The following is a 12939-nucleotide window of genomic DNA, read 5'->3' on the forward strand; positions in this document are numbered from 1 at the left end:
TCATTGTGTTAAAGGTGGTACACCAACAAGTAACTGCAAACACAGCAGTGCATCAGTTTTTTTAAGTCAAACTAGTGGCAACCAAAACCACTCCCAGTTGTCAATGGCAGTCAAATAATTCAGTGAGTGACTTCTAAAGGTGAAAAAAAGATCTGTAGCTAGTAATGATGGTAGATTTTCTGTCAGAAAAGAAAAGATTTGGGATGAGTTAAGCATCTGCTTGGGGGCAGACACCTGAGCCTTGCCAAAATAAAAGCCACCTGAGGCCCTTCACAGGATGTTTTCTGTTCTCTCACATGCTTAATCAATACACACACAAGCCCCCCCAACCCCTGTCACTTTTGTCGCCAAGTGTCTAACGTTGCAAATGAGTGACACCCCCCTCCGACAACTCTCACGGGTTGAGACATATTGGATGAACACAGTGGCAGGGAGATGTCATTAATGATAATCCATGAATGGGTTTCAGTTTCTACAGAATCATAGGAAGGAAATGTTCCTCCTCATGTTTCCCTTAGGTCATCATCATACAACCCTTTCAGATGAATAAATACCGAGATACCCAAATAAATCGAGTTGAACATGACACCACTCGGACTACACGTGGCACAAAGATTTCTGCAAAAACTGTAGAGATTGAGAATGACTTAACATTAAATCTGTTGTTTAGGCCACAATTCAAACATAAGGCCCGTGGGCTGGAAGCCGTATGCATTGTTTCATTATTTTAGATCATTTTTTAGTTTTTGTTGTCAAAATGCATGTTGGCAACAGTACATCAAATCAAATTTGAAGGCTGACATTGAGTGCTCATGTTTTACTGAGAATCATGGCCACAGACATCCAATCCATTTTAAATGGGAGGGATTGCAGATTCATCGCCAATGAATTAACACTTAAAACAGCCGAACTTAGTAGCTGTGGTGGTTATCAATTTATACTTTAAACATTAACTGATACCTTCTGGGTTTTGCACTGATTATTTACAAAAAAAATGAATAAAAGGTGTCTACTCGATAAACGTTGTTGCCTTTTACCTCAAAAGTGATCACTGTACAGTGAAGAAAAAAATTCTCAAGGCAGAATCATACTGTCAATTTGCGACATGCCGCCCCTTGGTGGTACAACAAGCATCGGATTAGGTCATTCACCCTTCATAAGTAAAAATAATATGTTAGCAAAATTGAAGAGTTGCCTGCTTTGAATGAGGTGGTTGTTAAAAAACTCCATCTGACTAAAGGAAAAACTTCAATCACAGGAGTCTAGGTTCATCTTTTCGAACACTTTATTTTGCAAAGTTCCCAAGTTGAACATTTACTTTTTCTTTTCTATGTCCTGCTCAGCTGCCTCTTTAGCTCTCTTGGCTCGGATGCCGAAGAGGCGAGCGTGAGCGCGAGCCATGCGCAGGCTGGCGAAAGCCTTGAAGTTCTTCTCGTCTTCAGTAATAACCCTGGCCTTCTCCTTCTTGATTAGCTGCGGAAAAAACAAAGATACAGGCATTAATGATAAAACTCAATGCTTAACAATGCATGGAAACAGATATAGCAATCAGATATTTTCAAAAGGTACGTACCTGTTTGATGGGCAACACTGGTCCCTTAAGCTGAGTGGCCATCTTCACTTCCTCTGCCTGAAGAGACAAGAGGGTCACTACTTGATAACACACCATTGTTTGTATTATGCCCAAAACATATTTCAGAGCAAATGTATTCACACTGACCAAATATTTGTGATTAACTGACTAATTAGTTCATATTTAAATCACATTATTCAGTTTAAATTTTAGAAATCAAGGATTTTTTACTCCATTTATCCTTAGGTTTTCTTAATATTTTTTTATTACAATATTTGAAGATAGAATTGTTTCCCCCATTTTTCGACATTGGCCTTTTTACCCAATCCAAAGGGCCGATATGAAGAAATCAATTTAAACATGGGGTTATTTCGGCTGAGATGCAACCACGCTTCTCTCTCCTGCCTGGCGTGTCCTGCTTCACTCACAGCCACGCCCATCCCATCCTCGTGAAAGGATATTTGTTCTCGAATATATCAAGACACTTGACTACGCTTCAATTTGGCACCCCCGTCCGCCATCGCTTCGAACTCAGTGACGAGGAAATATCAAAATATTACCTGGGGAGGGAAAAAAAATACTTACAGTGCCGTCTCCCTTCTTAGGAACACCAGGCTTTCTGGGGAAGAGGATGAGCTTGGAGCGGTACTCCTTGAGGCGCTGCACATTGGCCTGAAGAGACTCTGTTGATCTGTTACGACGGCGATGATCTACAGCGATTCCGATGGTGGGGGCTATCTTTTTGTGGATGCCGACAGCCTACGAAGCACATGCAACAAAAAAAAAATCGGTCGGGTGGCTGCTCTTCATTTCATCTGGGGCTAAAGGAGTAGTCTTGATTTAGTAACAGTTATCAGGAAAAAAAGGTTTTAATCTGTTCATCAAGTAAATACAGAGGCGTGCACATTGAAAGCAAGACTGTTCAAGAAAACAAGCTATAACAAATGAGGTACCTTGAGTTCCTCCAGGGAGAAACCGCGTCCGGCACGAACTTTGGTGTGGTATCTGAAGGTGGGACACCTGACCTGCGGCCTGAAAGGCCCGGCGGCGGGACGGGGAGCGATGCGGCGTGCTTTGGCCTGACGAGCCTTGCGCCTGGTGAACGAAGCCTCATGGTCAAACTTTTAATAAACCATATAACATTTCCCAAATTAATTCACATATCCCAGAAGGCTATTATTAAGCAGGTTTGGGTAATTTTCACCCCTGACATCTAATGGCTGCCACTTCCTAACTAATTCATATTGACTGGGATCAAGCAAATTGGATTGGACGTCCAGCGCCGTCAATGGCACCGAAACATGATCAGTCAACGCCTGCTATTCCTGTCATGAGCAGTATATAAGTTAAACAATCCTTTCAGTAACCGTTATTGTATTAATACTAAATCAAGTCTTATCACATTGCACAAAGCTTTTTACAACATGGATAGTTTTGCTTTGTCGTTATCTGCAACTCACCTCCGGAGTTTCCTTGCTGGCTGGTTGAACCAAGTGCGGACTCTTTTCTGCCAGTCTTTGTGGAAATGTGGGTTCAAGATCATTCCATTTCGGCTGGGCGCCATGGTTGCCTACTTCCCTGAAACACAGAGCGAATCACGGGCATGTTTAACTTCCATGCTGGTCTTGTATACCAGGCATCGTAACCGAGCTATGACAGAAAGTTCGACATGCTAACGGGGCAGTTTTGTTAACTACTTCGCGTGGTGCTCGTATGAACTTGGATTTTACAGTGTTTTGACATTTCCCATATCCGTTCACTTTAAAAAGCAATCTTTTGCATTTAAGCTACGCTAGCAGCGACCGACACGCTACTACTAGCGGACATCTTTGCGAAAACAGACGCTTTAACAGAGAGCAGCAAGAAAATATTTGTCAATTTTCACCTAAATGGAAAGGTGGATTTTTAATCTAAAATATAAAACTATTTGAACCCAAAAACGTCCTGTATTAATAAAGGATTAAATAAGATGATAGTGGAATACATAAAGGGTATTTTTCATACCTACGAGGGGGAAAATGGCAGAACGGGAAAAGGAAGTAGAATTACGGTGGATTGTGGGATATTAAGCAACCAGCCACTCACCATGCAGCAAAGTGACAAAGAGTGTATGCGCCGCCAAGATAGTACAGTTGAGTGGAAGACACGTGTACAAATGCCGTCTTGTGTAATAGTTTGTCGTAGAGAAAATTAATGTTTGGAAATGGTAGCACTTCACTGCATTACATTTTTTTAATGGTTAGTCGCTGGAAAAGCGTAATGTCGTAATAAATGTATCCAAAGGGTGATTGGAAAGTAACCCTTTGTTATACTCATTTGTTTGTTCTTTTATATTTCTCATTTTATTTCGTGTTCTATGGTGTACCGGAATTAAGTCTTCTTTTGATCGATTGTTTTATTTAAAACTTTAAACATAAATGGCTGAGCGTTCTCAATTTGGCCACTAGATGTCGACTTCCCCACAAATGGTCTTGATGAAATATGCAGACTGACCTCTATTATTGAGTCCACCCAACAATGCAGAGAATAAAGGAGGATTATCACACTTTAGCAGCAGCAGGCAAGGGGGCCACAGGTCCTGTACTAGATCACGCATGGAAGTTTGTGTTCCTTTCATATAGAGACATGAGCTAAAAGTCCCTTGCCTTAAAATGGGAAAATGCAGTCCTAAAGCCACCACACATTGGAACATTCTGATAATATTCAGCTTCTTCCAAATGGACACCAAAGGGTGCCGACGCTACTGGTTGCCGTATTATTCATTCAACAGCAAAACCACTGACTAATTAATCATTTATCGCATGGCCTCTTCACTATCCTCCTATCTGTAACGGGAGGCAAAGGGTCAAGGTGCATGGACTTAATAAGCAACAAGAGGCACCAGGGTCACAATGCACCTTGGTCATCTTTGCTGTTAAACCAGTTTAACAGTAGTTCAAATCAAATTGACTAGAAAACATTTTTTTCCAACAAAGTTTTATTTCAATAAGTGGACAGCACCGACAATCACTGTCCAATTCTTCCATCTCATTTGTGCACATTTCAAAAAAAGACCCAGCATTCCCAAGAGCCCTTATGAAATTTTTACTACTCACCAAATCTATACCGTCCAAACAACAGATTTTGACATGACTAGATAAATCTTATGGCACTGTTTCAGAGTGAAAATAAATAGCACAGAGAATGAGGGGTGTTGCGAGTTGTTACTGAGGTACAAAATAGCACAAAGAAATTGATTCTTTATGATTCCATTGATTTGAGAAAATGGTCATATGCAGCTTGATCCATGAGGCCTTCCAATTCTTCTGGCCTATCAATAGTCATCTTGATGAGCCAACCTGAAAAGGGAGTGGATGAGTCTGCGAGCCTGATACGCTTTTTTTTTACCGTGGCAAAATTCTCACCGTCTGTATAACAAGCTTTATTCACCAGTCCGGGATTGTCTGCCAGCTCAGTATTGATTTCCTTCACTTCACCTGTTAGAGGCGAGTAAAGCTCACTGGCGGCTTTCACGCTTTCCAAGGCGCCAAACTCCTCTGCAAAGATAACAGGAAGTCAAGGCGACCGCTTGACCTTAAGGCCCGTTTTTAGAGCTATGTATAATACGTGGGTAAGGCATACCCATTTGTTCAAGGCTTTGTCCGACTTCGGGAAGTCCGCAGTACACCACATCGCCTAAAGCTTCCTAAAAAAGGTAAGATCAATATATCAATCAAGTAAAAAAGGCCTTTATACTTTTTGACCAAAACTAGCTCTCCTTTCCCAAACTTTAAACAACTTAAACTACATGAATGATCTAAATATCATTGGAATCGTGCTTTCATATAGATTCTTATTCTGTAAATTTTATTTTTTTGTCATATACTGACACTCTACATTCTCAGGGGAAAAACAATTATTAGACTATATTGTTAGTGTGATTGTGTTTATTTATACCAAACAAGGCGCTGCTTTGTATGTAACAATGTTTCACTGCTATGTCACATTTCCTTTCTAAAGAAATCCAAAAGAGCCCGTACTGTGATCCAAACATGTTTGTCATTTGACAAAATATGACACAAAGTTGCTAACATGTGGTTTAAAATGAATACATTCAATTAACCATAGGAACTGTAGTTATGTGATCGCAAGTTTGCTTTCATGACCTTGTATGCAGTGACCTTAAAAATATGTTAAGTTCAGCTTCTCGCTTTAAAAATTTCATGGAGCTAAATTAAGGCCGACAGATCAAACGTGTCATAACGCTCCATAAACCAATGATTAGACAAAAGACAAAGACTTACCTGAGCGTATTTACTGATACCAACAGTGCCAATGTTGCCTTGTACTTGCACCCACTCGTGCTTATCTGTGAACTTTAAAGCTGCAGCGAGAACAAAGATAAACAGGACAATTAATAAGTTAATGATATGCTTCAGAGGGCTGTTATAATAGCTTCTATTCTTTGTGTCTTGCTGATTCACGTATTTAAGTAGCAGTTGCGTAAAAGATTATTGCCCTATGACTGATGGGCAACCAATTTCAGGTGTAGTCCATCTTTCGCACAGTCAGTTGGAATAAGCTATGGCACCCTGTATCGATCGCAGTATGACGCTGACATCTTGATTGTCTGGGTACATTGCTTGCTGACGCGCCATATCTATATAGTGAGAAGGCGGATGTGTGAAAGGGGAAAGCGTGTGCGCATATCATGCATAAAGCATGACAATATTAGCAGTCGATCATGACGTTTTCGTCTGCTACAGGCAACTAAGACTATCTGGAAAATGGGTTAAACAAGATCGGTTTAAAAAAAGACATGCAAAAACAATCCCGTACAAAAATGGTTAAACAACACCATTTTAAATGATCAAAGAACGTATAAAATATGGGTTGACAGGTATGACTGCACTGTACCTGGCTCCATTTAAATATGATCATCTTCAGTCCTAATGATATTGGGTTAACAACAGAAATGCTTAGGTCAAGTATAAATGCCATGGAACTTTACTAAGATGTAGAAAATCTGTATTCACAGTTGCACTGGTTGAACATTTCTACTATGAATTAAAAGAGTGCAAATGGTTCTACCCTCCAGTGTTGGCACCACTTCACAATGCAGACAAATACAGGCTGGAACCAGATTGTAACATGTTTCCTACATGGCTGGGAGAGCACAGTCAGGGATGCTCTCCTCAACTGACAAGGCCTGGATTCAAATGCTTTAAAAAAAATACAAAATTTATATTTTTTGAATACGTGATTCTGACAACATACCATGAATTGTGGCAGAAACCTCCATTTCATGAAGTCATGAAGAAAAACTCGTGTATTTGTGTGTAGGAAGCAGCTAAAATGTTGATGCTAATCTTCACCACGAGTTTTTAATTAAAATAAAACTTTTTATGGCCAGAGTGATACATGACGCTGACTTTAGTTTGTAATTTGCTAGTCAAAATGATGTGATTTACCTTCGCAGTGAACGGTGCTGGTGCTCAATGTCCTGGCCGCCCATCGAAGCCGTGTCGCCGCCGCCGGGAGAGCCGCCGCGGGGGAGAACTGGGCAAGTCCCGAGGGAAAGTTTGCGGAGATGCACCGCAGCGCTGCTCTCATCGCCATCTTCACTCCGTTAGTAAAGTGAACGCGTGGGAGCCGCCGTGCTCATGCACTTGACTTCGGGAGCGCGCATCATTGAAGTGGGAGTGAACGGACCTCCTATTTGCTGAAACCTAGCGGACAAGGGGTAGATTGCAGCCTTCACTATGATGCGTGTTTGAGATTTGAATGTCATTACTACTATATCATCATCAACAACTAATACATTTTTAAGAACATACTAAAAATAAAGTGGTTTTATCTGGAGTCTCTTAACTATGGAAAAAAAATTGAATGACATCTATCCAATTTTGGGTACTTTATATGAATAAATGTTGAAATGGGAATTATGAAAATGAATTGGACATGGATACTGTGGACTGGCTGTAATAAGTGGAAGGAGAAAAAGCAATTAAATAGGAAATGTATTTCAAAACAAAACTAGGAGACAAAGTAGAGACTCATACGCACTTTATTCAGATGTAATGGAGGACTGATTTTGGGAATTTTTGAAGAGAGAAACAAGCGGCAAAGGGAAAAAAAAGTGCCGGCTGCATTGTGTGAGCAAACCTGTTTTTGCAGACGATCTTGATGTTTATCATCTCAAAAAATGAGACTAAATGAAAACAAACAATTGTCATCTATATAGAATCCTGAAGAAATATGGCAAAATGTGTTAACATGATCAGCAAATGGGTGATCTTGAATGATCAGCAAGCAGATGGATGATCCTGAATGGGCGACTGTGTACTTGTTGACAAACAAGAACCAGCTCACATAATGTGTAGAAAATATCAAAATGAAACATTGATTGAACTTTCAGCTTCACATCAATAATTGAGTAAGCACTTTGATACTATTAAAAACAAAACCGTCAAATACTCAGAGGTCAGTTTGTTACACTGAGGTGCCCTCTGGAGGAACGTTTGTTTTGTTGTCGTCAGGCTTCATGGCTGGAAAGAGCAACACCTCCTGAAAGAAAGACCATGCAAAAACTGTGAGGGAATATTCACCAAAAATTGCTCCTCAAGACTAATTTGTAGGGGGTAGAGACTTCCCTCTCTAAACTTTTCTTAATTGAGAATTTTAACTGATCATATGGACATTGATCCTCTTCCGTTTTGTGTTATTATTTCCTGATACTTTGTATGAATTGGTAATCTGTGCTTTTGTTTCTTTGAAAAGTGTTTCTGAGTGTCTTGAAAGAGGCTATAAAAAAGGGGAATATCTTCATGAGTCAATTCCATCCATTGTAAGAGATGTTACCTTGATGTTATTGGAGTCGGTGAGAAACATGGTGAGGCGATCGATGCCCATTCCCCACCCGGCTGTTGGCGGGAGCCCGTATTCCAGAGCAGTGCAGAAGGTCTCGTCGATGAACATGGCCTCGTCGTCACCCTCGGCCTTGGCCTGAAACATTTTAAAAATTTGCACTCTTTATTTTAACAATTTTTGCCAAAATATGACTGGTATCTGTTTTCTTTCATAAAGAGTGAACAGTCCAAGACAAACTACAGACACAAACAAGGGCAGAAAAATATTTTTTTGTTCTTGATAGCGCACCTGGAGGTATCAGATTGCTTGAAGTAGGTGTCCCGCAAAATACTGTTATCTAGGCCTAATATGAGCCATGGCCCTCAGATTTAAGAGCATTTCCCGGAATAAAAACTGTCTAAGGGGAAGCATTGTTTTCACAATTCGTGAATTTGGTTTAGGGTCACTTCTACAACTGATTCGAAGATGATCAATTTAAGCGCCTGTGTTATACTAGAATGTTTCTTTCTTAAAGTCTCAGAGTGGAAACTTTATTACACACCTTAGCTTGCTGTTCGAAAAGTTCCCTTTGTCGAATGGGATCATTCAACTCCGTGTATGCATTGCAGATTTCTTTCTTCATCACAAAGAGCTCAAAGCGCTCCGTGAGGCCCTTTTCTGAGCGATGCCTATAAAAAAAAAAAGGTTAATAGGAATGGAGAATTTGAATTGCAGACATGTTTGAAATTTTCCTTTACCATTTTGCTAAGGGACTCATGATTTGAGGATGATCGCAGATGAATGTGGGGTTGATGCAGGTGACTTCCAGGAAATCTCCCACGAGCTGAGGAACAATGTGGATCAAATATATTCCCTAAAGCTAAAAATCTTTTTTTTTTGTAAAAAAGGGAGAAATATAAAGCACCTTGTCCAGAAGGCGGGCAGTGGTTCTCGGGGGAGGACATTCAACTCCCTTCTGGGCGCACAGCTCGTCAAAAAATTTACGCGTCTCTAAGGAGCAAATGGAAAAGACAGCATAAGGACACCACTACTTGAATGTACGTGTGGTCATACGCTTGTCTTAACCTCACCATTACTGTCGTAACTGTCAGTGGGAGGAAATTTGACTCCCATCATCTTCTCGAGGTCATGTGTCATGCTCACTCTCCTGAATGGAGGAGTGAAGTCAATCTCGTAGGCTTGTCCTTCTGGACCCTCAGGGTGGTAAGCCACCTTGTACCCTCCAGTGATGTGCTTCACCATCCCTGAATAGAAAACACATCATTTTTTTCAAATGTGTAATCATTCATTGCAAGCATTTTGTTCTCCACTTACCTGACAGAAGTTTTTCTGTTATCTCCATCAGGTCATGGTAGTCGGCATACGCCATGTAGAACTCGCAAGTGGTGAACTCCGGATTGTGCGTGAGATCGATTCCTTCGTTCCTGAACTGGCGGCCGACTTCATACACGCGATCGATCCCACCGACGACAAGCATCTTCGGATCGATATGTTATCATCGATGGATAATTAAGAATGAGGTTCCAACATGATGACTTATTCCGTTACTGAGGTTCTAATTGTGATCCCTGAATTACATGAATTACCTTGTGATAGAGCTCAGGAGCAATCCTCATGTACAGGTTCATGTCCAGCTCGTTGTGATGAGTCACAAATGGACGGGCCACGGCTCCACCAGGAATGATGTTCATCATTGGGGTCTCGATCTTAAGACAAAACATTATCTGAGATGCAATTTGACTTCGGGCGCACCAATCAATTGTTTGTGGGATCGATTGAGGGCGAGTTTATAAATTCTGGGGATTGTGAAGACCGTGCAACTATCTTACCTCTAAAAATCCAAGTTGGTCCAAGAAGCTGCGCAAGTATGAGATGATTTTGGCTCGCGTGATGAACTTCTGCCTCACATAGTCATTTAGGATGAGGTCCAAGTAGCGTTGACGGAATCTGGTTTCCTTTGGGTCAAACAGGGTTTTTGCAGTCACAATGGGTTGAGCCCATATTCCCAAAACAAAGTGGGAACGTTGGTTCACTGATGATTTAAAAGAGTCCCTTTTTCACCTTATCTTTGAGCCCAAAGTGGAGATGTGGCAGCATGTGGAGACAGGGTGAAAGCAGAGTCATCTCGATGGGGATGATGGAAAGTTCCCCCTTTTTAGTCTTTCCGGGGATACCACGAACCCCGATGATGTCACCTCGTCTGAGCTTGTTGTTGATGACCACAAAGTCTTCCTCAGACTTGTAGTTCCTGCATTTGAAAGCATCTTAGTTTTCGATCAATAGAATTTGATTAAACTGTTAATTATTTCCATATCTGATAACATGAATGATACCTGCAATGTTTTGCATTACCTCGAGTTTGCCATAACTTGCAATTTGTTGCCTTCGCCTCGCATGTCATAAAAAAGCAGCTTGGCACCAGATTCCCTCTTGGCATGAATCCGACCTGTCAATCACAAAAATATCATAATTACACACCTTCATGCAATCATTTCTGAAGAGTCAAAGTATTACAATACCTGACACATTGAGAACAACATCTGAGAGCTGGTCCCCCGGTTCTAGATGACTGTACTTCTCAATAAACTCAGTAAGCGATAAGTCAACGTGGAATTTATGTGGGTACGGGTCTTCAGCGGTGCCCTTGAGCTCCTGAATGGCCTGGGTGCGAATCTTGTAGTATTGCTGCGTTCAAAACCCAACAATGGCTTTAGAATTCAATGTAGGTTGGCCAAAGTTGAGGTTTTGAGTTGAATACTCACATTCGGGTCGAGCGTCTCCTCGTCCAAAGCCGCGACGTCCGATTCCACGCAGTTTTTTGATTCCTTGGTTTGTTGAAGCTGTTCTTTGACCTTGGCTTCTTTCTCCACAGCCTTCTTTTCCGCTTTTAGTCTCCTCTTCAGCTCACTGATATGACATACAAGCGCTATCATTGGTTAGAAGAGGGAAACTAGCCCAGGCAAACAAGTTTATTTAAATTGTTCGTTCACCATAAACAAAGCCTTCTTCATTTTTGCTCCACCCACCTTTCATAATCCGCAGAAAATATTCGGGAGTGTCTTTAAATGTAATTTATTTATTTATTTAAATTGGCCGATCCGAACAATTAAAATGAACTCATTTATTTATTTATTTAAATTGGCCGATCCGAACAATTAAAATGAACTCATTTATTTATTTATTTAAATTGGCCGATCCGAACAATTAAAATGAACTCATATTTAGGGCTTACAGGAAAGTATTGGTGACTAAAGGTTGGTTGTTTTTTTTTCTTGCTAGTGAAAAAAACAGCCACCAACCTTTTGCCACCTTTCAGACGATTGCCGTAAATTTGGAGTGGCACCGTGGCCGTGCATGGGAGCCCATGTTTAACCCACCGTCCCCTAACCTCAAAGGCTTGGCACAGCTGATGCCTGGCCACCCTGACCAGGCCCAGCATGCTGAGCCGCCAGTCAGAAGAGTAATCTGGGAAAAGAGATATGTGTATATAAAGAAACAGCAAGCAGAGTGAGACCTGTCCGTTTTACGCCATCTGGACCAGGCAATCTCAAAATAGTCATATTCCGGCTCTCTATAGTGGGGGTACATGAATGAGTAACTTATTTAACTGAATTGTTCCAAGTAGTTTCGATTTCAAAATACGGTATTTTTTATTAACTCGCCGCCTGCCATTGATGGAGGATACACGAACAGTTCAAAGAAACACAATAAAATATTTACAGTCCTAGGGAAATATGAAATGATATCATTTTATGATAACGATTCCTCGTTAATATTTCTGGAAACAAAAAAAAAAACAATGAGCCAAGTCATCAAAGAGGAACCAATGTAGATAAGAGAGGCACACCATAAATCTTCAAAGACTACAAAACACACACCAAAATAATCCCATTCTATTTTTTTTCAAATCGCTAACTCGTCCCTGATGTTGGCTAACATATGAAAAGGTCAGAAATGACTTTAGTATAAGAACACTATAACGACTGTGTATATACTATATATGTATTATAAAAAGATATGATAATCGTTCAGTGTGAAGTACGATCATAATCAAAGGTTTCAATCTTTGAAGAAAAGCAGGTTCCATATTTACCCTGTCGGCGTGTGGACGACCTTTCCTTCAGCGCATTATGGATTTTGTAGTTTTAGTCGTCTTTGCTTCACACCATGACAGTAGGAGCTTCCAAATTTAAAAAACTACATCTCCTATTCACACTTTGAACACGGAACCCTGTCAAATGTAGGCTAGGAAGCATGCCATTCCATGCAGAATGTTTCGTTTGACTCCACCATTATGTTTTCAATTAATGCCCCCAAAATTAAATACTAATAACCAGACACCGGTTGTAAATAATGCTTAAAGGTAATAGGAATCATATAAAACTCACTTTTTACTGAGTTTATCGCCGTCCATCGCTGTTACATCAGCCATGCTAGTCTTGTCGCCGCGTTCAGAAGAGTATGCGCATGCGCATAAAAGAAAGTCAATAGTAGACTCATCTCGTGGTGCGTCCAAT

General features: G+C 40.7%; 3 protein-coding genes across 5 annotated transcripts; all 3 read right to left on the minus strand.

The window, feature by feature from the left end:
- Window positions 1–1267: 1267 nt before the first annotated feature.
- On the minus strand, window positions 1268–3687 carry rpl13 (ribosomal protein L13). 2 transcript variants are annotated; one of them, XM_077713886.1, is made up of 6 exons: window positions 3578–3687; window positions 3034–3151; window positions 2527–2668; window positions 2159–2332; window positions 1574–1630; window positions 1268–1473 (listed from the first exon to the last, which is right to left on the minus strand). In XM_077713886.1, the coding sequence occupies exons 2-6, from the start codon at window positions 3135–3137 to the stop codon at window positions 1315–1317; spliced, it is 636 nt and encodes a 211-aa protein (XP_077570012.1). In that variant the 5' UTR covers window positions 3138–3151; window positions 3578–3687; the 3' UTR covers window positions 1268–1314. The 2 variants fall into 2 exon arrangements, with proteins under 2 accessions (XP_077570012.1, XP_077570013.1); XM_077713887.1 differs by having other exon boundaries at window positions 3459–3585.
- Window positions 3688–4538: 851 nt separating this feature from the next.
- On the minus strand, window positions 4539–7230 carry gcshb (glycine cleavage system protein H (aminomethyl carrier), b). Its single transcript, XM_077713415.1, has 5 exons — window positions 7024–7230; window positions 5857–5936; window positions 5195–5258; window positions 4978–5109; window positions 4539–4911 (listed from the first exon to the last, which is right to left on the minus strand). Exons 1-5 carry the CDS (start codon window positions 7169–7171, stop codon window positions 4814–4816), a joined length of 522 nt encoding a protein of 173 aa, XP_077569541.1. The 5' UTR covers window positions 7172–7230; the 3' UTR covers window positions 4539–4813.
- A 371-nt stretch (window positions 7231–7601) lies between these two features.
- Window positions 7602–12930, minus strand: kars1 (lysyl-tRNA synthetase 1). 2 transcript variants are annotated; one of them, XM_077713911.1, is made up of 15 exons: window positions 12811–12893; window positions 11722–11887; window positions 11185–11329; window positions 10942–11107; window positions 10775–10868; window positions 10484–10670; window positions 10252–10377; window positions 10009–10128; window positions 9737–9899; window positions 9493–9666; window positions 9327–9412; window positions 9160–9245; window positions 8964–9090; window positions 8414–8557; window positions 7602–8119 (listed from the first exon to the last, which is right to left on the minus strand). In XM_077713911.1, exons 2-15 carry the CDS (start codon window positions 11859–11861, stop codon window positions 8045–8047), a joined length of 1833 nt encoding a protein of 610 aa, XP_077570037.1. In that variant the 5' UTR covers window positions 11862–11887; window positions 12811–12893; the 3' UTR covers window positions 7602–8044. The 2 variants fall into 2 exon arrangements, with proteins under 2 accessions (XP_077570037.1, XP_077570038.1); XM_077713912.1 differs by lacking the exon at window positions 11722–11887 and having other exon boundaries at window positions 12811–12930.
- Between the last annotated feature and the right edge of the window lie 9 nt (window positions 12931–12939).

The sequence above is a fragment of the Stigmatopora nigra genome, chromosome 3 (assembly GCF_051989575.1).
Source record: "Stigmatopora nigra isolate UIUO_SnigA chromosome 3, RoL_Snig_1.1, whole genome shotgun sequence".
NCBI lineage: Eukaryota > Metazoa > Chordata > Actinopteri > Syngnathiformes > Syngnathidae > Stigmatopora > Stigmatopora nigra.

Coding starts and splice junctions, on each gene's coding strand:
- gcshb (XM_077713415.1), bottom strand. CDS start 7,171: ATGGCGATGAGAGCAGCGCTGCGGTGCATCTCCGCAAACTTTCCCTCG. Junction 5,110..5,194: donor ACAAAGCCTTGAACAAATGG/GTATGCCTTACC, acceptor TTATCTTTGCAG/AGGAGTTTGGCGCCTTGGAA. Junction 4,912..4,977: donor TAAAGCTTGTTATACAGACG/GTGAGAATTTTG, acceptor CTCCCTTTTCAG/GTTGGCTCATCAAGATGACT.
- kars1 (XM_077713911.1), bottom strand. CDS start 11,861: ATGCTGGGCCTGGTCAGGGTGGCCAGGCATCAGCTGTGCCAAGCCTTT. Junction 11,330..11,721: donor CGTCTGAAAGGTGGCAAAAG/GTTGGTGGCTGT, acceptor ATGTCATATCAG/TGAGCTGAAGAGGAGACTAA. Junction 11,108..11,184: donor AGGAGACGCTCGACCCGAAT/GTGAGTATTCAA, acceptor TTTTGAACGCAG/CAATACTACAAGATTCGCAC.
- rpl13 (XM_077713886.1), bottom strand. CDS start 3,137: ATGGCGCCCAGCCGAAATGGAATGATCTTGAACCCACATTTCCACAAA. Junction 2,333..2,526: donor TCTCCCTGGAGGAACTCAAG/GTACCTCATTTG, acceptor TGTGCTTCGTAG/GCTGTCGGCATCCACAAAAA. Junction 1,474..1,573: donor CAGTGTTGCCCATCAAACAG/GTACGTACCTTT, acceptor TTTTTTCCGCAG/CTAATCAAGAAGGAGAAGGC.